Here is a 15,642-nt window from a genome sequence, read left to right on the forward strand (position 1 = left end):
TGTGTAAGAAACCCAAAGTTGAAATTGTTAGATTAAAACATTTTAATGAGATAGTTCGAAAACAAACATATATATATATATATATATATATATATATATATATATATATATATATATATATAAAACATCTGAGAGGGTATACACCATTGGCAGAATATTTTCAAGTGGCCCTTTTCTTTCATATTCTAGATGCTCTGTACTATGTGAAGTTTTAAAAACAAGCACATGTTTATAAATTTGAAATGTAAAGAATGAAATCTAAACCTAGTTAAAGCTAATCCCACTTATTTATTTGACAAATATACCCTGGGATGGGTATAATGAAAGAAGTGTAGCTCAAACATAGAGTCATAAATTTGAATTTCTAATTTCTATTTATACTAACCTTAAGACAGTAAACTTTGTTAACCTTCTTAGATTATTAAAATAATTATGTCAGCACTGTGGAAAACAGTATGGAGGTTGCTCAACAAACTAAAGTGAATTAAGTCAGAGAAAGACCAATACTATAGTTTCACTTTTATGTGGAATCTAAAGAACAAAGTAAATGAATAAACAAAATAGAAGCAGACACATAGTTGCAGAGAACAGACTGATGGTTGCCAGAGGAGAGGGGAGTTGGGAGACTGGATGAAAGACATTAAGGAATTAAGAAATACAAATTGGTAGTTACCAATCGGGATATAAAGTCATAGGGATATAAAGGAATATAGTCAATAATATTGTAATGACTATGTATGTTGCCAGGTGGATAGTGGCAATATCCCGGGGAATACTTTGTAAAGTATGATTGTCTAACCACTATATTGCACACCTGAAACTAATACAAACTAACATTGAAAATGTAAACAGTACTTAGAAAAAAATTATGTCAGTCTGCAATGCCTGCTTTTAAATATATATGTTAAATATATATTAAAGAAATATATTAAAATATAATTTTAAAATGCCTGTTTTAAAAAATACATATTACAAAGGTCCTTCAGAAGTATTCAATATCAGATTGTTTTTAAGCTTTTGAACAGAAGCTGAAGCAGGTCTAAAGGAACTGAGCAAAGATTTCTGAGGGCATAAAACATCTTATAATTATTGGTTAGCAATTTAGAAATATTAATTTGTTAATGAAAATGTAATAAAAGAAACCCAATAAATAGGGAACTAGCCCATTTTCAAACATAACCTAAAATTGAACAATTAACTTTTTTAAAAAAATCCTCACCCTAGGATATTTTTCCCATTGATTTTTAGAGAGGGTGGAAGGGAAAGAGTAAGTGGAGAGCGAGGGAGGGAGAGAGAGAAACAGCGTTGTTAGAGAGACATATAGATAGATTGCTTCCCACACGTGCCCTGACTTGGCCGGGATTGAACCTGCAACCCAGGCACATGCCCTTGACTGGGAATTGAACCCTGAAACTTTGGTGAGCAGGCCGATGCTCTAATCACTGAGACACACTGGCCAGGGCTGGACGATTAACTTTTAAAATCACTAATTTCTTCTGAGGATGCAGAAGAAACATTTTCTTTCTTTAATAAAGCAGACATTTTATCTTTCTATGCAGGCTATGTATGAGTAAACCAAGGGAAATAAAATTCTAATTTAATGAGGTAACCCAATTTTTGAGATTAAAAGGAAAAAGTTGAATTGGTTAAGATAGTTCACTTACTTTTCCTTTTTACCAATCTGCAGTTCATCTTTGCACTGATCATTTTGTTGTTGTTGTTGTTAAACGGTTTACTTTCTAATTACAAAAGTGATACATGAGCACTCTAGTAAATTTTAAAATAGAAAAATGTAAGGGAAAAAAATTTAAAATTGCCCTCAGTTTCATTATAGAGAGAAAACTACTATTGGTGTTATGGTTATTTTCTTTCATTTTGTTTCCTATGACTATAAATATGACATATATGTAACTGGGTGTTGAGAGAAATTTTACCTGTTTTCCTGGAGTTGGCAAAAAGGACCCAAAGCTTAGGGCAGAGAGCCATCAAGTACCCCCTGGTCAAAAGAGATATTCAAATAGTTAGGATTTAATTGTTCACCCAGAGTTTATTAAGGGGTGCCAAACCTCTCCAGTGTATGTAAGCAAAAGTCTGATGGATGGGGGAGAGGGAGATGCATCAGAGTCTAGAGATGATCTGCCCCATGGGGAGGACTTTTCAAAACAAAAGGGATTAGTGGCACTTTCTCCCTGGGGAAATGTTGCTATCCCTCCCTTCAGAGCTAAAGGGACTAGTGGCACTTTCACCCTGGGGAAATGTTGCTTACACCCTGCCCTTGTAGATTTATTCTGTGCTTTAACTAGCAGGGAAAAGATGAATGGAGAGGGCAGGCAGGGTGGAATTCCCTGTTCTTAATAAATAAGAATGTCATGTATTATCTGATTTTTGGGGGGAGTATGTTTTTCTTCCTTAATGGTTTTTTTAAGTAACCCTGGCACATAGATACTTTTATGAAGGAAAATTAATTAATTAATTAACTTAGAAACTTGGCACTGAAGTTTCTAAGTGTATAGCAAGATATAAGTATATAATTAGGCTCATTTTATCAGTAATGTATGCAGTTTAATAGTATGATGGAGCTTAGAAATCAAATGGTGACACAATTTTATAAATTCTTCTAGAGAGATACCTGTTTTTACCCTCCTCTTTGCTGAGCACTAGTCCCCAAATCCTAGATTCTTTCCCAGTCCATGTGTGTGTTTCTAAAATTCCATCCTCAGGTCCATCCAGTGGTGGAAGAGGGAAGAGGACGTTTGGCTTTCTCTCTCATCCCATAAGTCATGTCTTTCATTTTTTCTAGGTTACCTGGGGAGAGGTGGCTTGGAACAATGTATGGTTAGGAAAGCTGAGAGGGAGAACAAGATGGAACCTGTGGGAAAAAGAGCAAAAGCTACCTGGTAAGGGCTGATCTCTATGAAACAGGGATGGAATCAGCTATTGATGCACTGCCTAGTCTGTGCGGGGAGACTCTCACACACATTTCCTCAGTGAGCTCCACGCTTGCATTTCAAGGGCCAGTAGAATTGGACCAAATACTTTAGGAGCCAGCATAGGTTGTCCATTTTCGATTTTGCCAAATAAGGGCCTCAGAGGAACAACTGCCAGCTGTCATCACTGTATATGAGTCGGAAGGACATTTTGGCACCAGGAAAGTCAGAAGTATATTATTTTAGAATAAAGGACAGCTTTTCAATTAGAATATATTTAGCATTATGAAAAACTTATTACATGACCTTTTCTCTAATTTTGCCATTTTGTTGTAGGTTGGTACCATGTAATATTTCATTTGTTTACATAATATCCTAAGAATAGGTGTCATCCCTGACTCCTAGACAGGGTAAATACCCCTTTTGTACACTTTGATAGACTACATGTAATAAAGCCAAAATTTAAGCATGACTCCAACTTACAAGAAATGTTAATTGCTCTATTTTCTATAACTGAGTTCATCTTGCTCTCATCATTCGTAATGATGGAAGAAAACACTGGATTTTGCCAAATAAAAATGGCTCTTTGGTGGCTTTCAGTACTAAATAGCCTATTAGGTAACTTCTTAGTCTTTTGGGGTTCTCACCAGGGGTTTCCCTACTCCTTTTTTTCAAGATGGCGTCTGTATACTAGTACTGGGAGAGGTTCCGTGTCCTCCTGGTCTTGTGGCCATCCATTGAGGTATCTTTCAACCTTGGCCTCTATCCTCACGTTTCTGCTTTGGTGTAGCTTGGACTCCTGGCCACAGTGCTCCTGCACTCCTAGCTGCTCCCTCTCCATCCTTTGAACATCATGCTGGCCCCTGATGACTGAGGCCTTTATTGTTGCATCTGGTCACAGGGGCTCAGTCCTTGGGGCTCCTTGTTCCAGCTCTAGGCTTTATTGGGGTCTTGGTTCTCCTGGTTTTTCCATACCCCCAACCCCCTTGGCAGACCTGGCAGTGCTTTTCTGCTTTCTCTACACTCAACACGATTGCACAGGATTCTGTGAGGCTGCCCTCAGGCCCAATAGCCTTTGATCTCAGCTATTGTTCCTCCTCTGCACACACCACATCGCATGTTCTAAGAAATGCAAGTTTTCTGAAAGGTTTATAGTCTCTCTGACCATAGCTTTCAAACAGTTTTGTTTTTTCTTTTTACCAGAAGCCACACTAAGATATATATTTTATGTCTTCACATATAGTACAAATGTATATAAAAGAAAGAAGTCCCCCAATTACAGTTATGCTTACTACACTGGATGCATTCTGATATCTTCTAATCTAGTCTACTCTCAGTCATTTAAAAAAACATGTTGATCCAATCCACTAGCTTGGTTTCTTTATGCACCAGTGGGCCACTGTCCTAGGATAAAGCCCCAGGAAGTAAAGCACTACCTGCGAAATCTTCAGATTCTTCCCCAGTTTATAGGGATGTTTCGAAGATTCCATCACTAAGTTCATGAGAAAATGAGATAAGGATGTTTGATCTTCTCTCTCATCTCTTACGTCATGTCTTTTATACCCTTTCTAGTCTAGGGTTTATTTTAAGGCCATTCCTCTATTCTATGGTTCTGTGTACATCAAGAATATTAACCTGTATTTTCTTTTTTTGTGGTGTCCTTGTCTGGTATCAGGGTAATGCTGGCCTTGTAAAATGTCTTTGGTAGTGTTCCTTCCTCTTCAGTTCTTTTTTTATTTTTTTGGAAGAGTTTGAGAGGATGGGTATTGAAGCTTTGAATATTTGAAAGAATTCACCAGTGAAGCCATCTGGTCCTGGAATTTTGTTTTTGGGATGTTTTTGATTACTGATTCAATCTCCTTATTAGTAATTGGTCTATTCAGGTTTTTTTTGTTTTTTTTTCATTATTCAGTCTTGGAAGAGCGTATGTTTCTGAGAATTTATTCATTTCTTCTAGGTTGTCCAATTTGTTGGCTTATAATTGTTTGCAGTATTCTCTTATGATCATTTGTATTTATGTATTATCAGTTATAATGTCTCACCTTTTATTTCTGATTTTATTTTTTTAGCCCTCCCTTTTTTTTTCTTGGTTTGTCTAGCTAAAGTTTTGTCTATTTTGCTTATCTTTTCAAAGAACCAGCTTTTTCCCCCCAGTGATATTTCTTATTGTCTTTTGGCCTCTCTTTTATTTCTGTTATGATCTTTATTATTTCCTTCCATCCATTAACTTTGGTCTCCATTTGTTTGATTTTTTTCTTGCTTCTTGAGGTAGGCCTGTGAAATGCAATAGGTTTCTGTAGATAGATCTTGTGTCCTGTAGTGTTGCGAAGCCAACATGTCAGTTCTAGAAGCTTTTCTGTAGACTCCATAGCATTAACCTAAACTATGTGGCATTGGTTTAACTGACAGGCAGCAGACTGCAAGGACACAGATATTAAAGGCTGGGAAGCTGCTGATCCCTTTTATGCCACCACAAAACATTTGAAAAAACTATCAACGTAATTCCTTTGAAAGCAGAACACATGCTCTTCGAATCTGTACCTGTAGGGAAATGATCAGAAAGATGATTGTCTGACCAATGAGAGAGTATTAGCTGTTTCCTGCCTCCTATAGCAAAGTCCTTTGAGAAAGACAAACTCATGTAAAAGCCATAGCTATTTTGTTAACAGTGATGGAAGAAAATAAAGCTCTGCTAAGACTGAAGTTCTCTGCCTGCAGTCTACAGTACAAATTGACTGAGAGTGGTTATTTAAGGCCTTCTTGTTTTGATAAAGCCAAAAGCTATTATACTCCCAATAGCAGAAGATAAAACTGTGACCCAGAGCCCTTCTCAAGGGCTATTAGCAAAGTGTTGTCTGCCAGATGACATGCAGTGAAGATCATATTAAGGGGATTGCCTTCTTAACCAAACCTGCTGGTTTTTTTTCTGCCTGCAAGGGCACTGCCATTAAATTGGTACAAGATTTATGGGACAAATGTAGAACCTAGTAAATAAAAATGGAGAATAGTGAGACATAAGAAATATCACTAGTTGAGATCTTCAGCTGTGATTACTTGTATAAGAAATTGTAAAAGGAACAAAAAGACCAGAAATTGATTCAGTATCTTTGAAAATTGACAAAGCAGCTTATCAGCCTTAACTTGCAAATGCCTGTGTCTATTTGACTCTGAAGTAATCCACAGTCCCTCAAAACTGCACCAGTAAGAAATTGGGCACAAAAAGATGTACAGCCTCCCAGGAGGGCATACTCTTTAATATACCCTTCTGATGGAATCATAGAGGATCATGGATAAGAATTCCCAGTGGGTAAAACCAGCACCTTCAGATGTACCTAAGAAGGGAGTTCCTTCTAGAGAGCAGAACTGGGGTCTAACTAAGAATTTACTCCACTACCTGGGCATTCTTTGAAGGTTCCCCCTTGCAACATTTGGTTAGACCGGTGATGGCAAACCTATGACACGTGTGTCAGAGGTGACATGTGAACTCATTTTTTTGGTTGATTTTTCTTTGTTAAGTGGCATTTAAATAAATAAAATAAATATCAAAAATATAAGTCTTTGTTTTACTATGGTTGCAAATATCAAAAAATTTCTATATGTGACACGGCACCAGAGTTAAGTTCGGCTTTTTCAAAATGCTGACACGCCGAGCTCAAAAGGTTCGCGATCACTGGGTTAGACTGTGGGCCAGTGACTACCCTTTCCCTTGCCCCTTCTTTTAGTTTTCATATTCTTACTTCACCACTGTACACCATTGTGGGAAAGGGCATAGGAGAGGGGACCGCATCCTCATCTTTCAGTTTATAGGTCACTGAATCATGTGGCGTTTTATCCAGATTACCCAGGACTACACATTATCTTTAGACCATACACTTCGAACTGCTTGGAACTTTGGCTTTTCTCCCTGGAATAGGGTGTTTTATAGGTCAGAAGAAGGGTATATATGGATATGGGGTTGCCAGAAGACTGGACTGTGATAGAGATGTCCACCAAAGGACAGTCTCACCTCTTTCCTTTATTACTAGACCTGCCAAGCATTAGCTGGCTCTGTGGTTGCCCAGCTAGACAACTTCATCTCTCACCTTCACAACTGTTAGATCACATCTGTTTATGAGCATGTCTCTCATCAGATCAGTAGAACGAATAGAAATGATGTATGTTACCTCTGGGATGCACTCTTAGGAGCATTGAAATGTGCACTCTTTCCTTTCTGCCTTTTTGCTGGTCTAAGATACAGAGGTGACGGCAGGTTCTGGCATGGAGGTCATGTATGAGGACAGCAATGCTGCCCTACCAGCATTGGACCACCTACCGCTGGACTAGTATGGGAGAGAAAAAACAGAACTATCTTGTTTCAGATACAGCACCTTTGTTAAAACAACCTAATCTGCATCTCAACTAAAATCTAGGCTTTATTTTGGGGTCGAGTGTAAAATGCTCTTGTTTCCAAGGGGCAAGTAGAACCTTGAACAAATGGAAAAGAAACTTTTACTAATCAAAGTTAGGGTTCTGGCCCAATGAAACCAATTACATAGCCACGGAGTGTTTATTGTGAGCCAATCCAGTATGAGATATTATGGAAGGAAAGACATGGTCCGGCTTAGCACTGAACTACCTATTTCTAGATTGTTACATAAGAAATAAACTTCTATTTTGTTTAAACTGCTGTATTTTGGGCCTTTGTTATACCAAAGATGGTGCTTAGACTATGTCCTAAAGAAATACACTGTTAGAATTTGCTGGAAAACCCGGGGGGGAAAAATGGACACATATGTAATACCCTTTGTATTACTTTAAGCAATAAAAAAAAAAAAGAATTTGTTGGAAAACAAATTTCAAAAAAGGAAAAATCAAAGCAGTATATGCCCAATGGGTACAAAAGAAGGCCCTCTCAGTGTGAAGCTCAGAAGGGATTAGGAAAGTCTGAAGAAAAGGAAGTACTAGTGGTGAAAATGGCAGAAATATTTAAATCTCTCCTCAAGAAACAAGCAAAACTCAATGTAACTTCTTACAATTATTCTGGTAAATGTAAAAACTGTTCTGATTTTTGAAAAAAGCTTTGGAGTAAAGTAAGGTATTCTACCTTAAAAATGTTTATTTTTATAATAAGTAACAGCCACTGGAACACTTGAGAACACTATAACACTGTAGAACATTTTAAAACAGAGGTTTAAAAAAAGTGAAAATCAGTAGACCATTACTTTGAACAACAGCAAAACTGTAAACACCATTTACATTTTTTCTAGTCTTTCTTCAGTGGGTGTACAAGTGGAGGTGTGTGCATTTTTATATATACCACATCGCACAGATGCACATACTTGAGATCTGTTGTGCTTTTCCACTTAACATTATATAAGTACTTCTTGACATGAAAAATTCTTCAGTTTTTAGCTGCTGAGTGTTTCTAACATGTTTAGTTTCATACAACCAACCACTAAATCAGAAAAGGCAAATCAGTATGTATTAAAAGGCAGCAATTTAAAAAACCCCACAGAGTATTTCCTTTGACAGAGGAATGATCTTATTTTTACAAATGCTTAGCAGTAACCAGGCCTTCACGAGCCTACAAGGGACAGGAGTATTTCTGAGAGAGGCCTATAGAACCTACTTTGTATAATCTCATAATAAAAACAAATAAATCAAAAGTAAAAACTGAGGCACATTGCCCACAGGGAATTGTGAATGATAAAATAAGCACTTTAATCGAAGTTTAATGTTACATGCTTGGCCACATTCTACAGTAGAGTCGGGCGAATCTTCCTGTCCACCTAACATGGCAGTCCACACCACACGAAAACAGAGACAGATAAACCCGTGGGGTGGGGAAGGGCGGGGGTCAAAACTCCCACATCTCTGTGGGTGCGAGTCTGCAGTTCCTTTCCTCATCTGAGATTATCTGCCCATTTTGGCAGAACATTTCTGTAAAACCCCAAATTTCACATATGGAACACCCAAGACACCCATCTGGCTCCCCCCACCTTATGCTTTGGGTTGAAAATGTCACAGGAACAAATGTTACCTCCTATGATTTGAGAAACAAGAATGATCCAACAGCACCATCACATCCACCTAAGCTGCCTTAGTGGTGACATTAGCACCTCGCTCCTCTACTTGTCCCCCTGACCCCCGTAAAATGGGTTTATCAATATATTTATACATATGCATGTGTGTACACAGGTATGGCATTTTATTGAGTTATCTCCCCTATTCTGAGCTTTTTGAAACTTGTACTTAGTTTTCATTTTGGATAAATACTCATCTTTTCGGTAATCATAATGGCTGCAGTGGAAATAGACATACATTCTACTTGTCTGTAAGGTAGGTCGTTTTGTATCTTAACTGGTCACGCCAAACAACGGCTAAGGAGGTTGTGAAATGGGGACGAACTGAAAAATCAAGGGCTGGGCATATTTTTTTGGCCCCTGACGCTTCACGTACTTCGTACCGCCATTAATAAGTACACTTGTTCCCAGCTTGGACAGGGTACTGAAGCCGAGCCAGAAAAGCTCGCGGGTGTCTCCCGGGACGCGGCACCCTCTCGGGGAGGGAACACGCCCTCGGTCACAGCCCGTGCGGCCCGCGCCTTAGGTAACCTCGATTCCGGGGCGGCGGCTCAGTGCGCACCGGTCCCCCCGCGGGCGCCAGCAGTCAGTCCAGCGCTCGCCGGCCCGCGGCTGCCGCTCGGCTCCCCGACCGACCGCGCCTTCCGCCCGCCGCCGCCCCTCTGCCAGCGGCCCGCCCATGCTCTCGGCCACCAGGCGGGCTCGCCAGCTCTTCCACAGCCTGATTCCTGTTCGGGAAATGGGCGACTCCGCTTCTAAGATGATCAGCCCCCAGGAGGCCTTGCCGGGCCGGAAGGACCCGATCGCCGTGGCGGGTAAGGGCGCGGTGGTCGCGGCTGCGCATGCGTGCAAGTGCCCGGTGGCGGCGCGTCCTCCGCCCTCGCGGAACAAACCCGTGGACTGGACTCCTTGGGACTCAGGCTAGGGTCTGCGCAGGCGCGGGGAGGCGCCGGGAAGGGAGGAGGCAGGGGTCGCTTCTGTTTCTTTGTTTGGACCCTCACTCCCTAAAAGCACACACAAAATGCTTGGCCGGAATCTTGAGAGCTGGTGTAAACACACAGAGTGCAGATTCCCAGCGGCTCCAAACGCTGATCCCGTTTCAGCCTTTTCTCTCGGGTATGCGCGTCCGCAGTCCGGGCTTCTCTGCAGCCTTTCCTTTCTCCTTTGCACCGGCTCTGGGACGCTGGCCTTTTGCAGTGATGGTGCGGTGTTCTTTTGTCACTAGAAACAAAGCCATGATACAGACGCTGGAAACTGCAATTTTGAAATTGTATTTCAGCCCAGAGTCCTGGTGGTAGGCATTATCCTCAGGCTTCCATTATCTTCCAAGACTGCCTGGTTTCCTCCATTGGCAGGAACTGCTCCTGGCCCTGTGCTCCCGAGTCTGCACTTGTGTGGCAATCCTGCGGAGGTGTCTATTTCAGAGCTGAGTTTCCCAGACTTTAAAATAACTTTCCAATCTCAGACCAACGCTTTTGGAAAGTACAATAAAAGTGAAATGCCAGAAAAGTGATCTCGTGCTTGGATGCCAAGTAATGTTAAACTACCCCCAAATTTTAAAAGCTTAATTCTCATTTCTGTGGTAGACCCCTTGCAGTTAGTTTGCAGACAGCACAGGTCCACCATCCCCAGCACCATAATTTAAGTAGGATTACTTTGACGCAGTGTTTCTCAAAGTGCGGCCTTATCAACTGGTGTTTTCAGTCCTCCATCTGATTTTAATGCATCCCGTAGTTTATAAACCACTCACTGCCTTAGAGCTGTTGGATAGTGATGATTAATATTTTACAAACGGCTCAATGTCAAGATAGATTCTGCATTTGAAATTTCCCAGAAATTCTTCTATTTTCCTTTTCCTTAAAGAATTGGTGAGTATTTATAGGAAGAGGTCATAGTGAGGGTCTGCGTATCATATACAATACTCAATATGAGACTGTAAAAGGTAGAGAGAGGTTTTTGGATGTCAAGCAGTTTGGAAAGTGATTGCGTGACCTGTTTTTTTATTTACCTACATTAGCAGTTGTATTTCCTGTGCCTGCCATCACATCACCTCCAACTCATCGGCAGTCCTAAAAGTTTATTTTATTTTTAACTCAAATTCAGAGAATGAGTTTTAGAAGAAAGAAAAAAATCTAGATTACTTTTTTTATATCTAAACTATATTTGACTAAATTATCTGAACTTTGTCTTAAAAATAAATTCTTTGAAAATTTGCAAACCAGCATTCATAAATGGGTATTTACGGTTAAGGCAATGCTTTCTCAAGGCTGCACTTCCCTAGCTTGTACTGAACTTCCTTTTTACACACTACAGTGTCTTTGATATGCCCTCCTAGACAAACAACCCCAAAACTCTTGATCACATTTCCAAATTGGTTCAAGATCAAGATTGACCAAAATTTAGTTATGTTTTTTGTTAACCAAAGTCTTCCCAATCAGTTTCCCAGTATGTAAATGACACTTTTGGTAAAAGATTGACCAACATGATAGAAATCAGCCAAAGATTTTTTTTTTTCATATCCACATAATAACTCTGCAGAACCTCAGGACCTGGTTCTACTCCAGGCTCTTCTCTCTTTTCTTATAGCTGTTTGTACATCTGCTTTTGTTGATGTAGGGCCAAACCTACAATGTATATGTCCTTATTGTTCAGCTATTCTAACTATGCCCTCCCCCCAATATTTTCATTTTAGACTAGAGGCCCAGTGCATGAAATTCGTGCATGGGCAGGGTCCCTAGGCCTGGCTGGCGATCAGGGCTGATCTGTGGGGTGACCAGCGGGGCAATTAGGGGCCCCTGCTGGCACCCTTGGCCGGCCTGGCACTGCCCGCTCACTGGCCCCATCTCCCACCGCTGCAGCTGGTCGCCTCCCTCTGCAGAGACCATTGGGGTGATCTGCTGGGAGGTGGGGTGTGGAGGGTGTGTGTGGGGGGGGAGGGGCCCACTAGCACCCGCCTTGGCTGGCCTGGGTCAGCTCCTGCACCTTCCCCCTGTTGGTCAATGCGTGTCATAGCGACCGGTCATTCCACTGATCGTTCCACCATTCGGTTGATTTGCATATGAGGCTTTTATTATATAGGATTGTGGCTTATCCAGTCTCCATTCCTGATACTACTGCCTTGATGGAGAGCTGAAAGTCCTAATTGGCCCCAGAAATGGGCAGTGTTACCTCTTTGATAGGTTTTGGTGGTTATAAGCTTGAAACTTATGGATTTATTATTGTTCTGAAAGTTAAATTAATCTCAATTCCAACCTCCTATCTGTTTAACAGCTGTTCACTAATCTGTATTACCTCTGTCTGTGTCTGTTATTTTCATCCGAACTCTGAAAAGTTCTGTGACGAAAGCATCACCTTTTGATTTTTAGAAGACAAGGCCTATCCATTGCATGTCTTTCGCTCAGCCTACTGTGAGGTGTGCACTATTACCAAATACTTTTGGTGCAAAGGATTATCATCTCAGCTTTAATCCTACCTTTTTTAGTATGTTTAAGAAAACTTACACCTTTTTTTTAAGCTGTGGCTCAGTAGATTTCTACTTTGCAAGAGGGTAAGATTCAATCTCTTAAACATCTTTAATGTTTACTTTCTCCAAGGCTATCTAAAATGAACCAAAACATGAGTAGGCCTACTTTGGGTTATTAGTTAAAACTGAACTTGAACTAGACTGCCTCAATTGAAGCACACTCTGTTCAGGTTAGTGGTGGGTTCTGGATAGCACTGGCTAGCTGGCAGGGCACACACGACTTTGTCTGATCTTATATGTGGAGGTGGTTTTGCTCTGTTTTAGTGTCTGGCTACACAGCAATACTGAGAGAACTTTGGGACTAGAGAAAATGGGGGATTCATGCTTGTTGAACTAAATTGGTGGGCAATTAATTGCTATACATAGGCAGGAGGCGGAAGGCTTATAATTAAAACCCCAGAGTACCTCTTACATTATTCAAATGTAAGTTTATTATAGTTAAAACTGATCTTATTTCCAATGAGTTAATTATGGTAAAAGCCCAGATTTTACTTTATATGGCACTTTTTCCCCCCCTTCATATTGGAAACATTGCTAATCTGGTTTTTTGACCAGGTATTTGGGATTTGGAGATATTCAGGATAACATTAATAACTCCTATTTAATCTATTTCTTGCCTTTATATTCTTAGTGTTCACTGCATTTATTGCTGTGATGCCTTTTTGGGGTGAGGAAGAGATGTAGCACACCTGCTAAAGATATATTTGTTTAAGAACTTTAAACATAAGTAGAAAAACAGTAAAGCAATGTAAGTAATCCAAAAGGTGGCTCTTTGAAAAATAATTAAACGGCAACAATAAAATTTATAAACTATTACCTAGGCTAATAAAGAAAAAAGGGAAGAATGTACAAATACACAAGAAAAGAATTGAGGGGGAATAATGGAGAAAAATTTTAAGACTAATAAGAGACTATTTGCTTACCTCTTTGAAAGTTTGAAAACTCGGATGGAGTAGATAATTTTTAGGAAAATACAATTGACCCAACCTGATCCAAGAAAGGGGTAGAAAATCTAAACAGATTGATTTTTCTAAAAAAAAAAAAAAAAAAAATTGTCAAAGAGTTCTTGCCTCCTCCCAAAGCATTATGTCCAGACAATTTTATAGGGGACTTCCACTAAATATTTAAAATCAGATAATTTCAATATTATTTATGCTGAAAGAATTGTCAAATTGTTTTAAAGAAGCAAGTATAATATTGAAACCAAAATTGATAAAGATTGCCTCAAAATAAAACTACAGAACAATTGTATGTATGAATATAGATGCAAAACTGTAAAATAACTATGAATACACAGGCTCCAGCAATGCGATTTAGTCTCAGAATGCAAAGATGGGTTAATATTAGGAAATCTATTCATATAATTCATCATTTAATTGATCAAACAAACAAAAACGATGTAACTGTCTCCCTAGATGCTGAAAAGTTGTTGGACCAGTTTAACAACCATTTTTGATAGCACTCAGAGATAGCAACTTCCTTAACTTTGATAAAGTGTATCAATTTCAGCCAAAGGCCAACATGGTGCTTAATGGAGAAACATTAGAGGTTTCTACTAGAGCAGTGGTTCCCAACATGAAGCACACGCCCCACAGGGGAGTAATTTGATTTTTAAGGGGGGCAATTCGAGAATGAGTTATTTTAAATGAATTTTTTGCATTTCTTATGGCTCTAGGGGCCACATATATAGTATGTAAATATATATTGTGACATATTTATGCATTTCAGTTCTCTATTATGTGTTTTGAAACTGTGCTATTTTTATATCATTTCATATTATTATTATTTTTTAAAACAATTTCTTAGTGATTTCTTACTCAGTACTTCAACTGTCCTTTCATTCTTTTTTTTTTTTTTTCTTTTTTTTTTTTTAGAAGGGAGAGGGATAGAGAGTTAGAAACATCGATGAGAGAGATCGACCAGCTGCCTCCTGCACGCCCCCCAGTGAGGATGTGCCCGCAACCAAGGTACATGCCCTTGACCGGAATCGAACCTGGGACCCTTGAGTCCGCAGGCCGGCGCTCTATCCACTGAGCCAAACCGGTTCGGCTGTCCTTTCATTCTTTTATTTTTCTCTTTCATGGATGCCATGTTCTTTGGAAGCTTGTTTAGACCAAGTTAATGGCCTTGTAGGCTTCCTCCACGTGAATAAGAGTTTATTTTTTGAATAATATGAATTATATGTCATGGGAGGGGGGCATCAGGATTTTAGAGATGCATAGGTGGGGCATGGCCAAAAAAAGGTTGGGAACCACTGCACCAGAGTCTCAATCAAGAAAGAATGTGGAGGTGGTCCACTCTTGCTCAACCTAGTTGCAGGTGTGCATTGTTAGTAAATACTTTTGTTGTTAAGGGTTATCATCTAAGCTTTAATCTTACCTTTTTGTGTTCTTAAAATGTCCATCCTTTTATAAACTGTCGCCTGGTATATTTCTTCTTTGCAAGAAGTTAAGATTCAAACCTTCAAACTTTTTAAATGTGTAATTTGTTCAAGGCTGCCTAAAGCATGACCAGGCCTACTTTGGGTAATTGGTTATTATTTAACATGTTTTGTAGGTGTTAGCCAGTGCAGACAAGAGAAGACAATTACAGATCTACAGATTGGAAAAGAGAAGATAAAATTAACATCATTTGCAGTTGATAGGATTACATATCTGAAAAATCCAAGAGAATTTAGTAAGGTATCAGGGTATAGTCTTGCTAGACAAAAACCAATGGGTTTACTCTATATAAACAACTTGTTAGGAGATATAATGGAAGAAAACACCCCATTTATAATAGCAACCAGAAAAGTTAAAATTTAGGAGTAAACTTGGCAAGAAATATGCAGGAACTATGTGAAGAAAACTTTAAAACACTACTGAAAGATGCAAAAAGAAAAAAAAAGAAAACCAAATGTTAAGACATACCAGGTTCTTGGATAGAAGACTGAACAGGAAACATATATATCAGTTTTCCCTAAGTTAATTTATAAAGGTAATGTGGTTTCAATAAAAATACTAATGATATTTTTATTTCATTCTAGAACTGGATACACTAATTAAAAAATTCATATGGGAAAATAAATAGGGATAGTTATGGTAACTAAAAGAAGAGCAAACAGGGACAGCCAGCCCTTCCAAACAGTGTG

The 15,642-nt window shown here is 39.3% G+C and overlaps 1 protein-coding gene across 2 annotated transcripts in view; it reads left to right on the forward strand.

The window, feature by feature from the left end:
- Nucleotides 1–9,376: 9,376 nt before the first annotated feature.
- Nucleotides 9,377–15,642, forward strand: part of MSRA (methionine sulfoxide reductase A) — a 397,828-nt gene continuing 391,562 nt past the window's right edge. The window contains exon 1 of one of the 2 annotated variants that reach the window (XM_059697595.1): nucleotides 9,377–9,804. In XM_059697595.1, coding sequence (XP_059553578.1) covers nucleotides 9,669–9,804 — 136 coding nt within the window. In that variant the 5' untranslated portion in view covers nucleotides 9,377–9,668. The remainder of the gene's footprint in view (nucleotides 9,805–15,642) is intronic. The other variant, XM_059697594.1, reaches the window with a different exon arrangement.

The sequence above is a fragment of the Myotis daubentonii genome, chromosome 5 (assembly GCF_963259705.1).
Source record: "Myotis daubentonii chromosome 5, mMyoDau2.1, whole genome shotgun sequence".
In the NCBI taxonomy this organism is placed as follows: domain Eukaryota; kingdom Metazoa; phylum Chordata; class Mammalia; order Chiroptera; family Vespertilionidae; genus Myotis; species Myotis daubentonii.